The sequence below is a fragment of the Ochotona princeps genome, chromosome 2 (genome assembly GCF_030435755.1).
Source record: "Ochotona princeps isolate mOchPri1 chromosome 2, mOchPri1.hap1, whole genome shotgun sequence".
NCBI lineage: Eukaryota > Metazoa > Chordata > Mammalia > Lagomorpha > Ochotonidae > Ochotona > Ochotona princeps.
The window spans coordinates 107,866,481-107,886,071 of NC_080833.1; the positions used below are offsets into that span (position 1 = coordinate 107,866,481).

General features: G+C 48.4%; 1 protein-coding gene across 1 annotated transcript in view; it reads left to right on the forward strand.

Annotated features, from left to right (window-relative positions):
* The first annotated feature begins 2,613 nt into the window (after nucleotides 1–2,613).
* Nucleotides 2,614–19,591, forward strand: part of INTS3 (integrator complex subunit 3) — a 39,629-nt gene continuing 22,651 nt past the window's right edge. Inside the window, exons 1-3 of the mRNA XM_058660293.1 lie at nucleotides 2,614–3,335; nucleotides 11,723–11,806; nucleotides 12,875–12,958. Of these exons, the coding sequence (XP_058516276.1) occupies nucleotides 3,189–3,335; nucleotides 11,723–11,806; nucleotides 12,875–12,958 (315 nt within the window). The 5' untranslated portion in view covers nucleotides 2,614–3,188. The remainder of the gene's footprint in view (nucleotides 3,336–11,722; nucleotides 11,807–12,874; nucleotides 12,959–19,591) is intronic.

Genomic DNA, 19,591 nt, shown 5'->3' on the forward strand with positions numbered 1-19,591 from the left:
GCACATTTGGACCTGGCACAATGGCTCAATGGCTAAATTTTCATCTTGCAAGCATCAGGATTCATATGGGCATTGGCTTGTGCCTTGGTTCCTCAACTTCCCATCCAGTTCCTTGCATATGTCCAGAAAAAGCAGTAGAGTATGACCCAAACCCTTCAGACCCTGCACCTGTGTGAGAGGCATGGAAGAAGCTCCTGGCTCCTGGCTTCAAATTACATCAGCGCTGGCCTTTGTAATTACTTGGGGAGTGAACCAGCAGATGGAAGATCTGTCTCTGATACTTACCTGGCAGGGGAGATACGGAAAATCTGTCTCTCTTTCTCTCCATAAATCTAATCCCCTTTGCAATAACAAATAAATAAATCTTTAAAAAGCTGGGCACATTTACATGGTGCTTAAGTTGAAAATCGTCAAACAAAAAAAGAAAATCTGGGCCCAGCAGGATAGTGTAATGGTTAAGAGCCTCGCCTTGAATGCCCTGGAATCCCATATGGGCGCCGGTTCTAATCCTGGCAGCCCCACTTCCCATCCAGCTCCCTGCTTGTGGCCTGGGAAAGCAGCTGAGGACGGCCCAATGCATTGGGACACTGCACCCACGTGGGAGACCTGGAAAGAAGTTCCAGGTTCCTGGCTTTGGATTGGCATAGCACCAGCCATTGCAGCCACTTGGGGAGTGAATCACTGGATGGAAGATCTTCCTCTTTGTCTCTCCTCCTCCCAGTACATCTGCCTTTCCAATAAAATAAATAAATATTAAAAAAAAAGAAAATCTTCAAAGGGTATGAAGTGTAACATTTTTCTTCCAACCCATCTCTTAGTCATGCAGTCCCACACTCAGAGACAATCAATATTATGGGATTTTATGTTTGCTTCCTCAGGTAGGCTATTTATTTGCAACTCTGCTTATACCTGTATATTTCCTCAGCTCCCACTTTATTTTTTACGAAAGATTTATTTATCTATTTGAAAGGACAGAGTGAAAGATGGAGATATTTCCCATCCGCTCTTTCACTTGCCACCTGCTTGCAGCAGCCAGGGCTGGGCAGGCCAGAGCCAGGAGCCAGGAACTCCATCCAGCTGTTCTGCACAGATGGCAGGGACCCAAGGATCTTAGCCATCCCCTGCTGCCTCCAAGTGTGCGCATCAACAAGAAGCAGAAATCAGGACTCAAATCCAGGCACTTCTGAATGTGATATAGATGTCTCAAACACACTAACCACTGAACTAAAGGCCCACACCTTGGGGGCCAGTGCCTTGGCATAGTAGGTTAAATCTCAGCCTGAAGTATCAGTATCCCATATGGGCACCAATTCAAATCCTAGCTGCCGCACTTCCCATCCAGCTCCCTGTTTATGGCCTGGGAGGGCAGCAGAGGATGGCTCAACTCTTTGGGCCCCTGCACTCACATGGGAGACCTGGAAGTAGCTCCAGGCCTCTGGCACTGGACCAGCCCAGCTCCAGCTGTTGAGACCATCAGGGAGTGAACCAGCAGCAGCAGATTTCTTAGTCTCATCTCTCCATGTAAATCTACCTTTCAACTAAAAAAATGCCTACACTTTGATTTTGTGAAAATGGGCATTAAAAGTATCTATCTATTTAAGCTTGCAATTTAGTTCATGGGTTACGATACTGGTTGGATGCCAGCATCCTCTAGCTAACCTCCTGGGTGCATGTCCCTGATAGGCTTCTGATTCTAGATTTCTCTCCTGCGCACGCTGCAGTGCCGCGGGTGCTGGCTGAAATGGTCGGATCCTTGCCATCATGTGAGGGGCTGGGATTCAATTCCAGAGTCCTGACCTGAGGCAGCTGCGGAGTAGAACCCTAAGATGGAAGTTCTGTCTAAGAAAAATCTGATCGGTCTTTGGATCCTTGTAAGGCAATTCTAAAAGGCTCCTAAGGAATAAAGTAACAGTACTATTGAGATGCACAAACGGAGAACCGAGAAGCAGAAATGGATTCCCAGCCAGAGCACTTCTCACTGGATGACAGTTGGGAGGACACAAGTCACACATTGTAAAGTAGCACATTCTGTTGCTAGAGCGGATGGTGACATGAGTCTGTCTCATGATGTGGTTTACACAAATGGGTCTTACGTCTGACTAGCAATTCCACAAGCCTGGGTATAAATATTCCCCTGATTATTGCTACCTTCCTAGCATCTGACGGCGTCTGCTCCGAACCTATGCAAGGGTTGGGACCCATCCCTCCTCTGCACGTCAATTCGCAGCTGAGTTTCCAGCCTCCCGCGGGTACTACGCCCCAGTCGCCGCACCCATCGAAGCTCCAAAAAGGAGAAAAAGGAAGAAGGGCCGAGGGTGGCAGCGCGCGTGCGCTTCGCTGCGCGCAGCCGCAGCCTCTCTCTCCTTCCTGCTTGCTTCGCACGCCCACTCCACCCCCGGCGTCGGCTGTCCCGCCCCCTCAGGCGCCAAGGAGGGCTGTGATAGCTCAGTCCGGCTGCCCATCAAGATCAGACCCTTTTCCTCTCAATGCAATTGGCAGCCGGAGAAAAGGGCAGTCCGCCGTCGTCGGCTGACTCCTTGGAGACTCTGCGCCACCGCGGAAGCCGCTATTGGCGGAGGCCAGCGACCGCGACTGCTCACTTCCGGCGCGGGGCTCGACGCGCTCTCCCCCCTCCGGGAGGCCGCTCTCAGCCTTCCCACCCCCGCCCTTCTACCATGGCCGCCTCTGTGTGGTGTGGGGAGCAGCTGTTCCTCCCTGTTCTCCTGTAGCGCTTACTGCCTCACCCTCACCCCGTACGGGCCGGAGCCACAGGAGCCTTGCTCCCCAGACCTTGGAGCACTAGGCAGGAGGGGCTCCTGGCCCGGACTTGAGGGGCAACAGCCTTAGGGTTTTCCCCTCCTTCGCTTAGGGTCAGAAACCAGGAAGAGGGCTCCCTCCTACTTCTCCAGGGGCGGAGACCCTTCCCACCAAGCCTCAGAGCCAACACTGCGCTTCCCTAGGCAGGTCCTAGAGAACCGTCGCCTTTCGCCTCCCCCGCTGGAGGCGCGGCCTGACGGAGAGGAACGAGGAGTGGGGAGCACAGGGGCTCTTGCCCTTCCAGCCCTCTGCTTGTTCCTCTTGCCCTCCACCCCACCCCGCGCCTTCTTCCTGGCCACCCAGAGTTGCCCATTCCAAGGACTTTCCACCCATCCACTCCCAGACCTCTTCCCCGTCTCCTGGCTGCAGCCATGGAGTTGCAGAAGGGAAAGGGGGCAGCAGCAGCAGCTGCTTCGGGAGCAGCGGGAGGTGGAGGAGGAGGAGCGGGAGCAGGAGCCCCAGGAGGGGGGAGGCTGCTACTTTCAACCAGTTTGGATGCCAAGGATGAGTTAGAGGAGGTAGGTGTGGGGGGTGGGGAAGGGAGTTAAGAAATGGGGTTGAGGAGGGCAATTGGAGCGGATATGGGGTGGGGGTGGGTGGGCAGTGGCCTTCCAGTTGTGTGTTGTTGTTTTTTTTCCCCTAAGGCAACACAAACACTGCTGTAGCTTCCTGCTCCTGAAGGAAGTCGTGTGGGCCAACTTCCTGGACAGGTTGTCATAGTAACAGCAGCGACTACTATGAAAATGGGTTGGGGGGCCTTGGTGAAGGAAGGGATAAAGCATCCAGATTGGGTGTATTTATTTTTTACATGCCATTCCGCATTCCATAGGTCTTTTTCATGTCAGACTTAGGTCATACAGAGTTGAGAGCGTGTGTGTGTGCAAGTGGGGTGGCGATGGGCTCCTAGGAACTTCTGGCAGGTCCTGGACCCTCCAGTTGGATGATAGTGTTAGTCCCTGTAGACACAGTCGAGGCCAGTGATGTTCCTGGGGCGTTTAGGAGAGTAGAGATTTCAGAGTGGGTAGTGTCTACCGCCACCAGGTGTGTTAGGGGGAGGAGGATGAAGTTGGGGTACTCTCCTTCAACACCAGAGAAAGAGGGTGAAGTGAGGCAGTACCGTGGAAGTAAAGGGACTTCCTGGGCCCTGTAAATTGCCCTCCTGTCCCCCTCCACCACTTGGCCCCCGAGGAGGAGGACACATGCTTGGGAGTAAGAGAGACTCCGAGCTGGGATATGGCTGCTGAACTGCTTCCGAGGCCTGATAGGTTCAGTTGTGTGGGTATCCAGGAACAGGATGAGAAAAAGAAGGGGCCCTGGTTTCTGACTGCTCACTGCTTGTCACTGTGCAGCATCAGTATTAAATAGAGGTGAGCAGGCAGGCAGGTAGGTAGATACGTCGTAGTTTAGATTTGGAAAAAGAAAAAAAAGTTGGGTGAAATGAAAGACTGTGAAATGGAGATGCAAAATCAACTCTGCCAATCAGGAGGTGGCTGAACAGCAACTTCCTGCTTAATTGGCCAGCAGGTACCTCCTGGTAGTTGGACTTCTTATCGTGCTTTTGCCCAGTAATTCTATGTGCATTTAGATAAGTCAAAGTTTGTTTTCTGTTGTTTTGTTTTTGACCAGCCAAGGTAGATATAATTGGGAATGTAAACAATATGGAACCCTGAGCTCTGGCCTCACCTCTAAGTTCTGGAATTGTTAGAATGTCATTTATTGACTGTCTTTAAATCCCTCTACCGGTTTCTGTGGAAGGGGAGAAAAATAGGGTGGAAAGCAACTCTGTTTCTATCCTCATTTCTTCAGAGGTCATGGGTGCCTGTGATTTAATTGTGTCAAAGGGAGTGCAGCATCCTGTTCGTTCTGAGCAGTGACCTATTGGCTGATAAGCCAAGTGAAACGGCCCAAGAGGACTCCAACAGAGGAAACATTTATTTTCTTGCTTTTTTTCAAACTTGTCTGATAGTAAACTTTCCGTTGTTTCCAGGGAGAACGGGAATGGGAGGGAGTCTCCTGATCTCCTTTCTCGGGAGATTTCAAGCCCCCTTCCCCGTTCGCCTTTTGGCCTTCAGCTTTAACTTTTCCAGCAAGCCTTGCTACACTGTTTCACGTGTCTGTAGCCTTGTGGTCCCCACCAGGCAAGACTTAGTGCCTCCTTCCTGTGGATCTCTCAGATCTCTGCACACACAAGTTAGCAAACCCTGGTGTTGAGCTCTGCTTGTTCTGGGCCCACGATTTAGTTTTTCCTTGTCTAAAAACACATGAACTGTCTGACCATACATTTACTTTATGTTGAATAACAGGAAAATGGGTTGGTTTGGAGAGACTCAAGATCTACCTTCCAGAACACATCTAAAGATGTAGCACACCAACAGGGAAGGTTATAAACAACACTAGTTAGGGTGCTGGAGAGACCAGGCTCCTTGTGTTACAGCTGGGGGAAACCGGGGACTCTCAGGCCTGGAGTGTAAACTCTGGTCGGAACAACCAGGCCTGAGGCTGTGACTGCTCAACCCCAGGGACTGTGGTTGTATGTATCCTTTCTTCTCTTTGGCCCAGTTTACCCCTTTGAAGTCTTCTCACCCATCCCAACCCAGTTTGGGGAGGGAATGGGATAAAAATAGTGCCAGAGATTGGAGGAATTTAGAACATGTAGTTCCTAGTCCCTTGAGCCTTCACAGCTCCTGTTTATTGCTTTGCCAAGGAGGTACCCGTCACTTTGAAGTCACACAGGATGCAGGATCTGTGACCCACAGAAGTCCAACTTTCTCCTTATGTATGCCTGGGTCCCAGGGTTGCATTTGATTAGAGATGTGTCCCTGCCAGGTTTTCTGTAAAAAATAATAATAATTTATATCCTATGTAAGTAGTCTCCAAGGAATGGGCTGGGCTTTGGCTCATTTCTGACTATTTTTTCTCTTAAATCATCATTTCGCATAAAGTGACTCTTGTTGTGGAATACTTGGAACCTAGGTGGTTTAAGAAATTCTACTGATGTGGAGCCTTGAATTTTTGTAGATCATGTCTTCCTTTTCTGAAGATGGTCTTTAGCCCTTATGTTTAACCGTGCCTTCTTTAACAGAGTAGCATCTTCTGTGTACTTAACAAATTAATGAATTAGTTACTTTCTGCTTACTTGAAAGGCAGACACTGTTTTACTCTCTCAATACCCACAGCAGGCAGGGGGCTAGGACAAGCCAGAGCCCGGAGTCTGGGTTGCCCACAGAGTTGTCAGTAACCCAGATAGTTGAGGCAACACACTTGCTCTGTCTACGGTGCACATTAGCAGGAAGCTGGAATGGAGAACATAGCTGAGGTACAGACCAAGATACTGGGCTGTGGTAGCTGAACCGAAGAGCCAGCTGCTGGGCCCTTGCACACTTTTTAACCAGACTCTATATTCACTAGTTGAGGAAGAAGAAATGAAGAAGGGAGGAGGATGTCTCTAATTTCACTGCCTAACTTCAGACATCTACTTGTACTGGTGAACTGGGAAGGTCCCACCTCGCTCAGGGAAACCATGGTCAGGTAGTCTTAGTCTTAGTGAAGTTAGTTGAGGAGCTCCTAGAGACGGTAAATATTTACCCGGCTCTCTGAGGTGCTGTCATGGAGGGCTTATTCTCAGCAGAAGCCTTCTGCCAGCAGTTACTGGCAACTGCACGGATGATCCCATCTTTACTAAGGGCCTCCAGAGACTAGGGCAAGAGAAGAACTGATACTTGATCAGCCGCCTGCAGTCCTCCTTGAGGGGTCATGGTCCTGAATAGTTTGTGATTTGTCTTTCCAATCCTGCTTGGAAAATGATTTGTTTCCTTCCTCCGCTCTTCTCCTTTCCTTTCCTTTCCCTTCCCCCTCTTCCTTCTTCTTCTTCTTTTTTTTTTTTTTTAAGGAGTTTTAAGATTTCAGGACAAGTAGCATCTTCTGTATTTCCCTAGCTTGGAAAGGACTGGCCCTCACGGTATCGTTAGTGCATTTAGCCACTCATGCACGTTTTGGACTCTCACACTCCACATCCTTCTCTGGGCCTCCCTGTTTTAAGAGGCCACTCTTCTCCTGGACTGGGCAGTGACCCATAGCGTTGAGTCAGGCCCCTGAGTGGTGCTTAGAACATTGGGGAGGGACCCAGAAAAAAAAAAAAAAACTTTTGTGCATTCTGAGGTCTCCAAATGTGAAGTTACAGCCAGAGGTTCAGCCAGCCCTTATGGGACTTTGCAGGATCTTGGCCCAGTATCTGGCGGGGAGGCCTCTGGCTCCCTCTTTTTCTTTTCCCTCTCCTGGAAGGCAAATGTTGCAGGGGTTAAACTGGAGAGCAAGCTTAGCATAGCCAGGCACTAGCCTGGGTCCTGTAGGAGGGGGTTTCTGGGATCTGAAGTGCGTGCTGTTGGAAATACCGGCAGAGATGGTCTCTGTGTCAGTTTCCATTGCCCAGTTGCCCAGCTTCCCCACGAATTGAATGGGTTTAATCCAGCCGAGACTGCACTCAAACAGATGCATTCAGATATTATCTTGTTTAATCCTCCCAGCAACCTTGGGATACAGCCATTATGTCTCATTTTTGATAAGAAAACCAGAGTTTGGAGAGACTTAAGTAACTCCTTGCCAAAATTAGCCTGAGACGTGCTAGCAGCAGTGGGTTCCTTCTCTACTGGGCCTCCTGTCCATTTGGGGTCCGTAGCTACTGGTCAAGCTCTTTTGCCTCTGCTCTCCCTGGATTCAGCGGAGATGGCTTCCTTCGATAGGAATCAGCATCTGGAGTTGGAGGGTGCTGGGCTGCTGCTGTGTGCCCCTTCTCCCTTGATTCTGACTGCCGATTAACCTAGGCTGGCTACCAGGCTGCCAAATCTTCCAGCAAGAGCAGTCTGTGCCTAGCAGCTGCAGTGATCAGTGTCCCGGTTCTTGGTGAGTGTCCTGCCATGGGCAGACAGAAGGCCCAGCCAGAGGTTTATCCTCTCCTCCTGTAGGAGTGCCCTGGAAGGCGAGGGGTCACAGAGCCTGTGGGCGAGGCGGGCTGTGAGAGTCCCAGCTCAGCTTTCATGTGATCTCACAGCTCCTTTTCACACCGATGCAGGTGCTGTTTGGGAAGGCTGAGCCTGCTGATGTGACCTGATTTGGGGGATAGACCTGATCTTGCGTGATGGAGTCGTAATACCTGTAAACCCAAGCAGCTTTGGTCTTATTTTAGAGTGAACTTAACTTTTCTATCATTGGGAGCTTCTTGCCTTAGAAGTTACTTCTACCCCATGCCACATTAATGTAGTGGAAATTCTGGCATCATACACAAAAACAGTTAAAAATAATTGCTCAGTATAATCAGTGTCAAGTCACTGTTCAGATTTCTCTTTTTTTTTTTCTTTATTTTTGACAGTCTTTACATGGTTAATTAGGTTACAAAGGGTCAAGGGCTACAGGAAAGTGGGTAAGACCACTATTTCCACATTCTCTCTCTTTTTTTTTTCCTGTATCTGGGGTAAAGGGGGAGATAAAGGGAGAAGCCCCACCCAGCCTCCCACCCATCCCAGGTCCCCGACGTGGGGCATGCTCCGAGGGTCTTGCTCAAGTGGTTTTGATAGTTCACCAGTTCTGAATTGCTGCCAGTCTTGCCATTCCAAGCACGATGAAGTTGCTGCAGAATCTACTGATTGACATAGTCCATCTTACAGTCTGTTTGCCCAGTTTTTCACTGCCAACATATGGCTGGGATAGTTGATTGATTAGTTCTGTCCTCTATTGTGGTGCCAGGTATCCTGTGCAGGTTCTGATAGACTGCTATATCCTCCATGTGCAGCTGATTGTGCTGTCTACTGCTCCATCTGAGCCTCTGTGGAGACTGGGCTCTGGCATTTGCGCTCCCTGGCAGATTTCTTTTAGAAATTTGATTTGTCTTAAATGATTTTTGTAGTTGACTTGTTCAAATCAGTAACCAGACAACCCCCCCACACACCTTGTATTTTGTTGGTGTATTTAATTATTTAGTAAGCTTTAAAAGATTTTTTTTCCCAGAATGATTTATTTTTATTGAAAAGGCAGATTTACAGAGAGAAGGAGATACAGAGAGAATGATCTTCCACCCACTGGTTCACTCCCCAAGTGGCCTCAATAACCAGAGCTGAGCTGATCCAAAGCCAGGAGCCAGGAGCTTCTTCTGGGTCTCCCACATGGGTACAGAGTCTCAAGGCTTTGGGCCGTCCATGATTCACTCTGCAAGTGACCGCAGTGGCTGGTGCTGCGTCGATCTGAAGCCAGTGGCCTGTAGCTCTTCCAGGTCTCCAATGAAGGTACAGGATCTCAAGGCTTTGGGCCATCCTCCACTGCTTTCCCAGGCCACAAGCAGGGAGCTGGATGGGAAGTGGGGCTGCCAGGGCACAAACTGGCAGCTATATGGGATCCCAAGGTGTTCAAGGCAAGGGCTTTTAGCTGTTAGGCTACCATACCAGTCTCTCAGTGTGTATTTTCTAAGAACAAAGATCTGTGTTACATAACCACTGTTCTGTTATCAAAACTGGTTCACTTAACAATGATATGTTAATTTGCACTGCATATCTGACTGTACCAGTTGTCCCAATCATGTCTGGAGGAGTCCAGGCACAACAATTACTGCATTTAGGCATGCGGTTTCTTTGTTACTCTTGATCTTTGTCTTTCCTGACCTTAAACACTGTTGAGAGGCTTAGTTATCTTGTAAAATGTAAGAGAACTTGAAACAGTTGGTAAAACATGAATTTGGGGCGGGTATTTGGCCTAGCAGTGACAGGACTGATTAAAACACCCACTCGCACTGGTTTACTAATTCTGCTAGTTGATACCCATGTTGCAGTTGAAGTTCCTAGCTTGAAGGACAAGTCCAGCTCCTGCGTGCAGTTGTGTGTTGGTGTTATTGCACACCCTGGGAGGCAGTTAAGGGATCCCTTCCATTCAAGTGGGAAACCTGGATTGCTCTCAGTTTGTCCTGGCCCTGCTGTGGCCCTACAAGCATTTCGGAAGTAAACCAGTAGATGGGTCCTCATTCTGTCTTTTAAGTAATAAAACAAAAGAAAATTTTTTTTTTTTTAAAGATTTGTTTATTTTATTTTGAAAGTCAGATATACAAAGAGGAAGAGAGACAGAGAGGAAGATCCTCCATCTGATGATTCACTCCCCAAGTGACCGCAACGGCCGGGGCTGTGCCGATCCGATGCCGGGAACCAGGAACCTCTTCTAGGTCTCCCACACGGGTGCAGAGTCCCAAAGCTTTGGGCCATCCTCGACTGCTTTCCCAGGCCACAAGCCGGGAGCTGGATGGGAAGTGGAGCTGCCGGGATTAGAACCAGAGCCCATATAGGATCCAGGCACGTTCAGGGCGAGGACTTTAGCCACTAGGCCACGCTGTCGGGCCCTGCATGTGGGCTCTTAAAAGTTCATGGGAAGGGCCCGGCGGCGTGGCCTAGCGGCTAAAGTCCTCGCCTTGAACGCGCCGGGATCCCATATGTGCACCGGTTCTAATCCCGGCAGCTCCACTTCCCATCCAGCTCCCGGCTTGTGGCCTGGGAAAGCAGTCGAGGACGGCCCAATGCATTGGGACCCTGCACCCACGTGGGACCTGGAAGAGGTTCCTGGCTCCTGGCTTCAGATCGGCGCGCACCAGCCGTTGCTGGTCACTTGGGGAGTGAATCATCGCATAGAAGATCTTCCTCTCTGTCTCTCCTCCTCTCTGTATATCTGACTTTGTAATAAAATAAATAAATCTTTAAAAAAAAAGTTCATGGGAAAACATCACAAAATTATATGTGAGTTTTGAAATAATTTTTACCTGAATAAGCTTATGATAGACTAGTGGCTAAAATTCTCACCTTCCATGCGCTGGGATCCCATGTGGGCTCAGGTTTGCATCCTGGCTTCTCTGCTTCCTGACCAGCTCCCTGCTTGTGGCCTGGGAAGGTGGTAGAGAATGACCCAAAGCCTTTGGACCCTGCATCCACGTGGGAGACCTGGAAGAGTTTCTGGCTCCTGGCTTCAGATCAGTTCAGCTCTGGCTGTTGTGGCCACTTGGGGAATGCCAATGGATGGAAGATCTTTCTGTTTCTCCTTCTCTCTATAGATCTACCTTTCCAATTAAAATAAGTAAGTCTTTGGGAAATTTTTTTTTTCAAATTTTATTTTGTTGGAAGTAATTTGTTTTCATTTCAGTTGGAAGGCAGAGAGAGAGATTCTATATGCTGGCTGTCCTCCCCAGTGCCTGCAAAAGCTGGGACTGGGCTAGGCCAAAGGCAGGAAGGAGCCAGGAACTTACTGCATGTCTCCCTCGTGTTGATAGGGACCCAGGTACTTGAGCCATCACCTGCTGCCTGCTTTCCAGGGTGTACGTCAGTAGAAAACCCAGTTGAAAGTGAGCCAGAACACGAAACAGGCACTGTAGTGTGGAATATCCAGGTCCCAAGCGTCAGATGCCTGCCCCATTTTGTTTTTAATGGGATTCATTTATTTGTTTGAAAGGCAGAGTGACAGAGAAGGACACACACACAGAGAGCTTCCATCCACTGGTTCAGTCCTCAGATCCTGCAGGAGGCAGGGTTGGGCCAAGACAAAGCCAGGAGCTTTGTGTAGGTCTTATGTTAGCAAGACATTGGAATCAGACCTGAGAGAAGAAAGGAACTCTGGCATTTAGAATGGGGTGCGGGCATGCCGACTGGTGTCCTAACCTGTGGGTCAGATGCCTGCTTCCCTTCTTGCCTTTTTTTCCTTGCAGTTTTTTGAAAAGACCGTATCTCCTGGCATATTTTCCACATTGTGGATTTTTCTGATCAAATTCCTATGGGAGCTTTGAGGGATGATCAGGTTGGAATTAAAGCATACACACAGTTTTTTGGAGCCAGAAGAACTTCCTGGGTGATGTTTGGATGCATTTTTAACTTGTTCTCCCCATTCCTAGAGATTGGAAAGGTGTATGAGCATTGTGACGTCGATGACAACGGGTGTCTCTGAGAGAGAAGCCAATGATGCCCTCAATGCCTATGTGAGTAGCACCCACTCCCTGCCCCTGGAACAGGACCAGTACCCACTACCCTGCCCCTGGGATAGGACTAGCACCCGCTCCCCTGCCCCTGGGACAGGACTAGCACCCGCTCCCCTGCCCCTGGGACAGGACTAACACCCGCTCCCCTGCCCCTGGGACAGGACTAGCACTCGCTCCCCTGCCCCTGGGACAGGACTAGCACCCGCTCCCCTGCCCCTGGGACAGGACTAGCACCCACCTCTCTGGCTCTGGGACAGGACTAGCACACGCTCCCCTGCCCCTGGGACAGGACTAGCACCCGCTCCCTTGCCCCTGGGACAGGACTAGCACCCACCTCTCTGGCTCTGGGACATGGGAACGCGTGGAGACACAGCCAGAAAGATGAGAAGACTGAGCAGCTGGGAGCAAGGAGCTCTGCTTTATGTCTTGGGTCCCGGAGCCACTTTCCTTACTACAGGAGTTTGTCTCAGCGCTTTGGGTATCTTTAAATAACAAGTAGTTTACAAACTCAGCTATGCAGTGATTTTTTTCTTTGTAAATCATTCTCACTTTTTGGTTGCTTTTTACATTTCTTGATCAGTTTGTGTGATTGAAACTATTTTTAAACTGTATAAGTAAAGAAGTTAGGGTGACTGTGAAGTGTTAACTTACTTGTTGGAATATGTTGTTCACCATGAATCCCAGAGGCCATGGTCTGCCCGTGGTCCTGGTGAGGTCCTGACCTGGTCCGCCTGTCTGCTATTCTGCTGATGCTCTGCAGCTCCCTCCCTGTGGAATCCTGCAAAGACCTCATAACGATGGTGGAATAGGATTTATTTGGTTTTTGTTTTTTCCATTGTTAAAACTCTCACGTCCTGCTCCTGGCTTCCGTCAAGCAGTTAGGAAACGCAGTGAGGATTTATCTCACCCTTTCTCTGAGGCAGGTGCCTCAACCCTTCGACAAGAAGGAATCACCAGATGGAACAGTGGGTGATTGATCCCCAGCTGCACATCACTCAGGACTCCCCAGTGTTCCTCAAGAACTTTCTACTTGGGACAATTTGTTTACCCTCCTGCTTCACATTCTAGGTGTGCAAAGGCCCGCCCCAGCATGAGGAGATCTGCCTGGGCCTCTTCACTCTTGTCCTTACTGAGCCCACACAAGCCCAGAAGGTAAGAGACTCTGCTCTGGACCCTTTGCACGTGTGATCTGGGAAAAAGGTGATCCTTGGAGTTTAACCCGGTGGTATCAGACACCTTGGCCCGAGCTGGATCACCTTGTTCTACAAGTGTAGTTTTTTTTTTTTCCTTTTAGTTTTCAGTTTATATGAAAGAGAGCTTCTATCTGCTGGCTTGCTCTTGAGCTGCCTGCAGTATTCAGGGCTGGGATAGGCGAAAGCGAGGAATTTGAAACTGCATCTGGGTCTCTCACGTGGGTGGCAAAGATCCAAGTACTTTTATTATTACTATTATTGTTGTTTTTCTTTTTTTTTTTTTCCAAAAGAAGATAAATAACTTTTTTTTTTTAATTACATTGTATTATGTGACACAGTTTCATAAGTACTGGAATTCTCCCCACCCCTCCCCAAACCCTCCCCCAATGGTGGATTCCTCCACCTTGTTGCATAACCACAGTTCAAGTTCAGTTGAGATTCCCTCATTGCAAACATATACCAAACATAGAGTCCAGCATCTTATTGTCCAGTCAAGTTCCACGGCTTCTTAGGGAGACCCTCTCTGGTTTGAAGGCAGAGCTATTGTTGTTTTTCAAAGACTGATTTAGAAAGAAGTCTTTCATTTTCTGGTTCACTCCCCAAAAGGCTGCAACGACTGGGCCAGGCCCAAGCCAGAACCTGAGACTTCCCTCTACATCCCCCACAAGATGGCACTTGGCCATCTTCTGTTGCCTTCTCAAGTCCACTAGCAGGGAGCTGAATGGGAAGTGGGGCAGTTGGGACTCAGCTGGCAGTCTTATGGGAGGCTGGTGTTGCAGGCAGTGGTTTAATTTGCTGTGCCGCAATGCTGACCGTAGGACCCCAGTCTCTGGGCCGTCATCTGCTGCCTCTCAGGGTATGCCTTAGCAGAAAGCCAGATCAGGGAGGCAGAGGCAGGATTCATACGCAGGAATTCTGATACGGGTGCAGGTGCTCCAAACAGTGACTTAACTGCTAGACCAAGTGCCCCACACTGTTGGTGTCATTTTAGTACTCTTAACTTTCCGTCAAATTGGTCAGCCTCTGACCGAAGTTCTTTCCTTATCCCAAGGTGCTGATACTAAAAGGCAAGGAAGGACAGTTGTGAGAGTGAAAAAGCACTTCAATTTTCAGTTGCCCATATGGGACAAGGTTAAAGGGATGTTTGTTTGTTTTATTGGAAGGGTAGATTTATATAAGGAAGGAGAGAGAAAGATCTTCCAACTGCTGGTTCACTCCCCAAATGGCTAGTATCCAGGAGCTTTCTATGGATCTTCCATGTGGGTACAGGGTCCCAAGTTCTTGGGCCATACTCCAGTGCTTTTCCAGGCTTTAGCAGAGAGATGGATGGGAAATGGAGCAGCCAGGACACAAACTGGCACTCATATGGGATCCCATCTCTTGCAAGGGGAGGATTTGCAAATTGAGCCATTTTGCTGGGCCCAAGGGCTGGGATTTAATACAAGAGAAGAGAGCTTATGGAGCCCAGTGCTCAAGAGTTCTTACCCAGTGCCCGGCGCAATAGTGTAGTGCCTGAAGTCTTCACCTTGAATGTCCAGGATCCCATATGGGCACTGGTTCTAATCCTGGCAGCTCAGCTTCCCATCCAACTCCTTACCTGTGGCCTGGGAAAGCAGTTGAGGACAGCCCAAAGCTTTGGGACTCTGCACCTGTGTGGGAAACCTGGAAGAAGCTCCTGGCTCCTGGCTTCGGATTGACGCAGCTCCAACCATTGCAGCCGCTTGAGGAGTGAGTTGGATGCTTGAGATGCCATTGGATGGAGGATCTTCCTCTTTGCCTCTCCTCCTCTCTGTATATCTGTCTTTCCAATAAAAATAAATAAATCTTAAAAAAAAAAAAAAAAAAAAAAGAGTTCTTACTCAGAAGAGCATGACCTGTAGTTTGTAGGTTCTGTAATTGGCTGGAGAGGAGAAAGCCATTTTAACATGTCAGGGAGTAGGATTTAGACTAGACCTCTTCCGAGTGATGCAGAAATGATGCAGTGATTACTGTGTGTACTGGGGTTGAGTTTCCTGAGGAAAAGCGTACAAAGCTCTGTGTGGAATGAATGGCTCACACGGGATGTTGTCTTGAGGTCAGGTGAGGCTCCAGGCAGGATGATCTCTTTGGATTCTGTTCATTTTACGATAAAGGAGCGGAAGTCTGGTTTTTGCCCCTGCAGATTTCCCTGGTCCTCCGTGTTCTTTGAGTCTTAGTTTGATGGTTTAAAGGATGTGCTTATTGAACCGTGTGACTAACAAGAAGAGCTGAGTTCAGGGAACAGGAGGGAGCAAGGGTGATGTGGAAGGGAATACACTCTGCTCAGCATCCTGCTGTGGAGAGATCTCAGCTGACCCTCCCAAAACACCTTGAGCCTTCCCCCAAACCACACCCTGTTTACCTGTGAGTAACTTGAAGATGGTAGATGTTGCCCTTTGTTCAAAGATAAGGATGGGTGCTTTGTATAGCTGTTGGAATTAACCTCATGCCTGGGAACCTGATGTGTTGTACTTTTCTCATGCCAGTTGTAATAGGTCCTGGGGGAAGAGTAGATGCTGAGGTAGCAGGTTTCCCGAGAAAGCACAGGCCATCGCAGGCTGCGACCTTCTTGAGCTAAATTGCCATTTTGCTTTCATACTGTGTTGATTGTGAAGATCCTTAAAGGTAAATACATATCTCCCATTTGGTACTTGAAAGGCAGAGATACAGAAAAGGAAGGAAAGACAAAGAGAAAAGTCTTCCATCTGCTGTTTCATTCCCTGATTGGCTGCAACAACCAGGGCTGGGCCAGGCTGAAGCCAGGAATCTGGAACTCCACTGGGTCTCCCACATTTGTGGCAGTGTCCCAGCATGGTCCATCTTCTGCACTCCCAGGTGCATTAGCAGGAAGCCGAGTCGGTGGAGTGATGGAACAACTGGAACTCAAACTGATGCTTACATGGAATGCCAGTATCACGGACGGTGGGATACTTGGCCACAATGCCTGTCACAATATTGATTTTTAAGAAAATTTACTGTTCAAGATAGGGAAGATGGCTTGAGATTACCATTTAATTTTCTTTTCTGTGGGTTTTTGCAAGTATAACAAAGTGTCAATTAGTCTTCTCAATGAAAATTAATGTCTTGGGGCTTGGTGTGGTAGCCCAGTGGCTGAAGTCCTCACCTTGCATGTGCTGGGATCCCATTTGGGTGCCAGTTCCTGTCCCAGCTGCTCCACTTCTGTTCCAGCTCTTTGCTTGTGGCCTGGGAAAGCAATTGGTCCCAAAGCCTTGGGAACCTGCACCCATGCAGGAGACCTGGAAGAAGTTCCTGGCTTGTGGCTCCTGGCTTCAGATTGTCTCAGTTCCAGCCATTTCAACCACTTGGGGAGTGAACTAGAGGATGAAAAATCTTTGTTTCTCCTCTCTGTAAAAAATAATAATAATAATAACAAATTTAAAAAATTAGTCTTATCTTCTGGAAATGTTGTTTGTTTCATGTGGAATCTTTTTTTAAGACTTAACTTAGTCTGTGGCTGATACAGTGGGATATCAGGCTGATCCTCCACCTGTAGAGCTGGCATCTCATATTGGTGCCAGTTCGTGTCCTGGCTGTTCCACTTCTGATCCTGCTCCCTGCTTGTGGCCTGGGAAAGAAGCAGAGGACGGCTCAAGTCTTTGGGCTCCTACACTCATGTTGGAAACTGAGAAGCAGCTCAGTTCTGTCTGTTGTGGCCATTTGGGGAGTGAATCAACAGATAGAATACCTCTCTGTCTCTCTCTTTGTAAAATCTACCTTTTAGGTAAGATTAAATAAATCTTTAAAGGATAGATAGAGAAAGAGATTTTATATCTACAGGGTTGATTTGAAGCCACGAGCCTGGAGCGTCCTCTCGATCTCCCACATGAGTACATTGGTCATCTTTCATAGCTTTCCCAGGAACATTAGCAAGGAGCTGGATGGAAGTGGAGCAGCCAGTATTCAATCTGGTGCCCATACGGGATGCCAGCTCTGTGGGTGGAGGAAGAGCCTCTAACACCACAGTGCTGTCCTCTGTGTGTGGATCTTCATCCACCAGGGTAAACCAGTAAATCTCATTGAAGGGGTAGGGTGTGCGGTATTCCTAGCTCTTTGCCTTACCTTGAGGTGAGAGATTGTGGCTTTGCTTATAAATGCTTACTATGTTAGGAATTTGAGCATCCAGACCAACCAAGCAAGGAACTGGAGCATCCATCTCTCCTCTTTCTTCTACCTCTCTTTCTCCCTTGCTTTATTTCTTTGTTTATCCCTTCCCCCTCCCTCCCTTCCTTCCCTCCTTTTTTTTTTTTTCCTGTGCCAGCTGTAAGAAAGAAGCCACTTTCCCTTTCCTTGGGTGTCCCACATGCATGGCAGGAGCCCCAGTGCTTGGCCTATCATCTGCTGCCTTCCCAGTTCATCAGCAGGGAGCTGGAGCACAAGCGGAGTAGCTGGGAGCTGAACCAGTGCTTGGCTATGGGATGCTGGTGTCACAAGCAGCAGCTTAGTTCATTGTGCCACAGAACCATCCCCAGAAAGGGAGGCTGGGGTGTTTGAGAAGCCTGTGTCTGTGCCGACAGGTGGGTTCTAGGAATTGGGCTAGCTCACTAGAACTTCTTAGTGATTGGAACCAGGGTGGATTGAAGAGATGAGCAAGAGAACTCAGGGAGAAAGCAGTCAGGTATGGGTGGAGTGGAGAATATGCATGGGATGAATTTTATTTCATTTCCATCTTGGTTTGCGTCGGCCCTCTTAGTAGCTCTCACAAATGTTTATATTCTTTGAGTTTCTATTTTCCGTCTCGTGTCTGTTTAGCTGGGAACAGGCCTATCTGGGGTACTAAGCTGGAGGCCCGAGAGGTGCAAGTTCTAGCAGTCAGTAGGTCTAGAATCTTTACCAAGATTTCTGTCTCTCTAGGATTTATTGATTTACTTGAAAGGCAGTTACAGAGAGAGAGGGAGGGACAAGAGATTGATCTTCCATTCGCTCATTCACTTCCTAAGTGGCCACAGTGGCTAGAGCTGGGCTGATCTGAAGCCAAGAGCCAGGAGCTTCTTCCAGGTCTCCCACATGGGTGCATGGTCCTAAGCACTTGAGCCGTCGTTCGCTGCCTTCCCAGGTGCATTAGCAGGAATCTGGATCCATTCTGAGATTTAGCTTTGGGGAGGTCCCAGGGCGTGCCTGCTAACATTTGCCATCCAGCACATTGGCAGTTTGCCATGAGGCCTCCTTACCAATTCCTTGTTTGTTTTGATTGGGCAGATATGCCCCAGATAGAACCAGTGGTATGAAAAATTTGTGATTCATGGAGCATCTCTAATGTGATTATTTTTATCAGATCCATTGGTTTAACATGAGAGCAATAGAAGCAGGAAAAAGTGAAAATGGCTAATTTGTTAGAAAGTCTTGTCACACTGGGTCAGAGTGTAGCTGATCTTAACGGGGACATCCATTTGGAATTAAACAATTTAGAAATACAGTAGCCTTGGACCCAGTGCAATGGTTCAGTGGCTAAATTCCAAACTTGCAACCACCAGGATCCACAAGGGTGCTGATTCATGGCCCACCTGCTCCACTTTTCATCCAGCTCCTTGCTGTGGCCTGGCAGAGGATGACTCAAAGCCCTGGGACCCTGCATCCACATGGGAGACCCGGAAGAGGCTCCAGGCTGCCTGGCTGCAGATCAGCTCTGCTCTGGCTGTGTGACCACTTTGGGAGTGAACCAGTGGATGGAAGATCTTTCCTTCTCTGTAAATCTGCCTTTCCAATAAAAATAACTAAATCTGTTTAAAAAGAAAGAAAGAAAAGAAACAGTAACCTCAAACACATTACAGGCTCTTACCACCATTTCCAGTAGCCTGTTCTCCTGCTGGTTATTTCTCATGTTGCTATAAGAATGATTAAATGTGAAGTGTAGAATTTGCCTAAATTTGAAGCTTGGTTTTTCCTTTCATCTCTACATTGTAGATAGATGGAATTTCTCATCTATCAAAGTAGCAATAATAATATATAAAACCTATTTCAAAGGGTTGTTCTGTATATCAAATGCAATTTTATTGTGTATATATTATAGGTATACATTATATATGTGTGTGTGTATATACATAAGTTTGTGCACAGTGCCATGAACAGTAGCTATTGTTTGTTGTTGATGCCACCCTTGCAACTTGCTTTCAAAGGTTAGGGGAAGCTGCTGACCTAGTTTTTACCCCTGTGGATGAGACCCTGACAGGATAGGGAACTCAGCTGGCCAAGGAGTTTATTAATGAGGCTCCCTGAGGTATTCCTCCAGGAGTCCAGTGTCACTAGAGGGACAGGATGAGAAAAGCTGTAGGGAAGGGACTCATTGGCTGTCAGAGAAGCTGCCAGTTCCTCCTTCCGCCAGAGCTGGAAGGACCCCTCCTTTTTCCATATTTGGTAGAGCAAAGGGTACCCCAAAGGAAAGCTGAAAGATTTTTAGTTAAAAGGTATAGTTTTAGGGCCTGGCACAATAGCCTAGTGGCTTAATCCTTGCCTTGCCTGCACCAGGATCCCATATCGCTGCCAGTTCGTGTCCTGGCTGCTCCACTTCCTATCCAACTCCCTGCTTGTGGCCTAGGAAAGCAGTCGAGAATGGCCC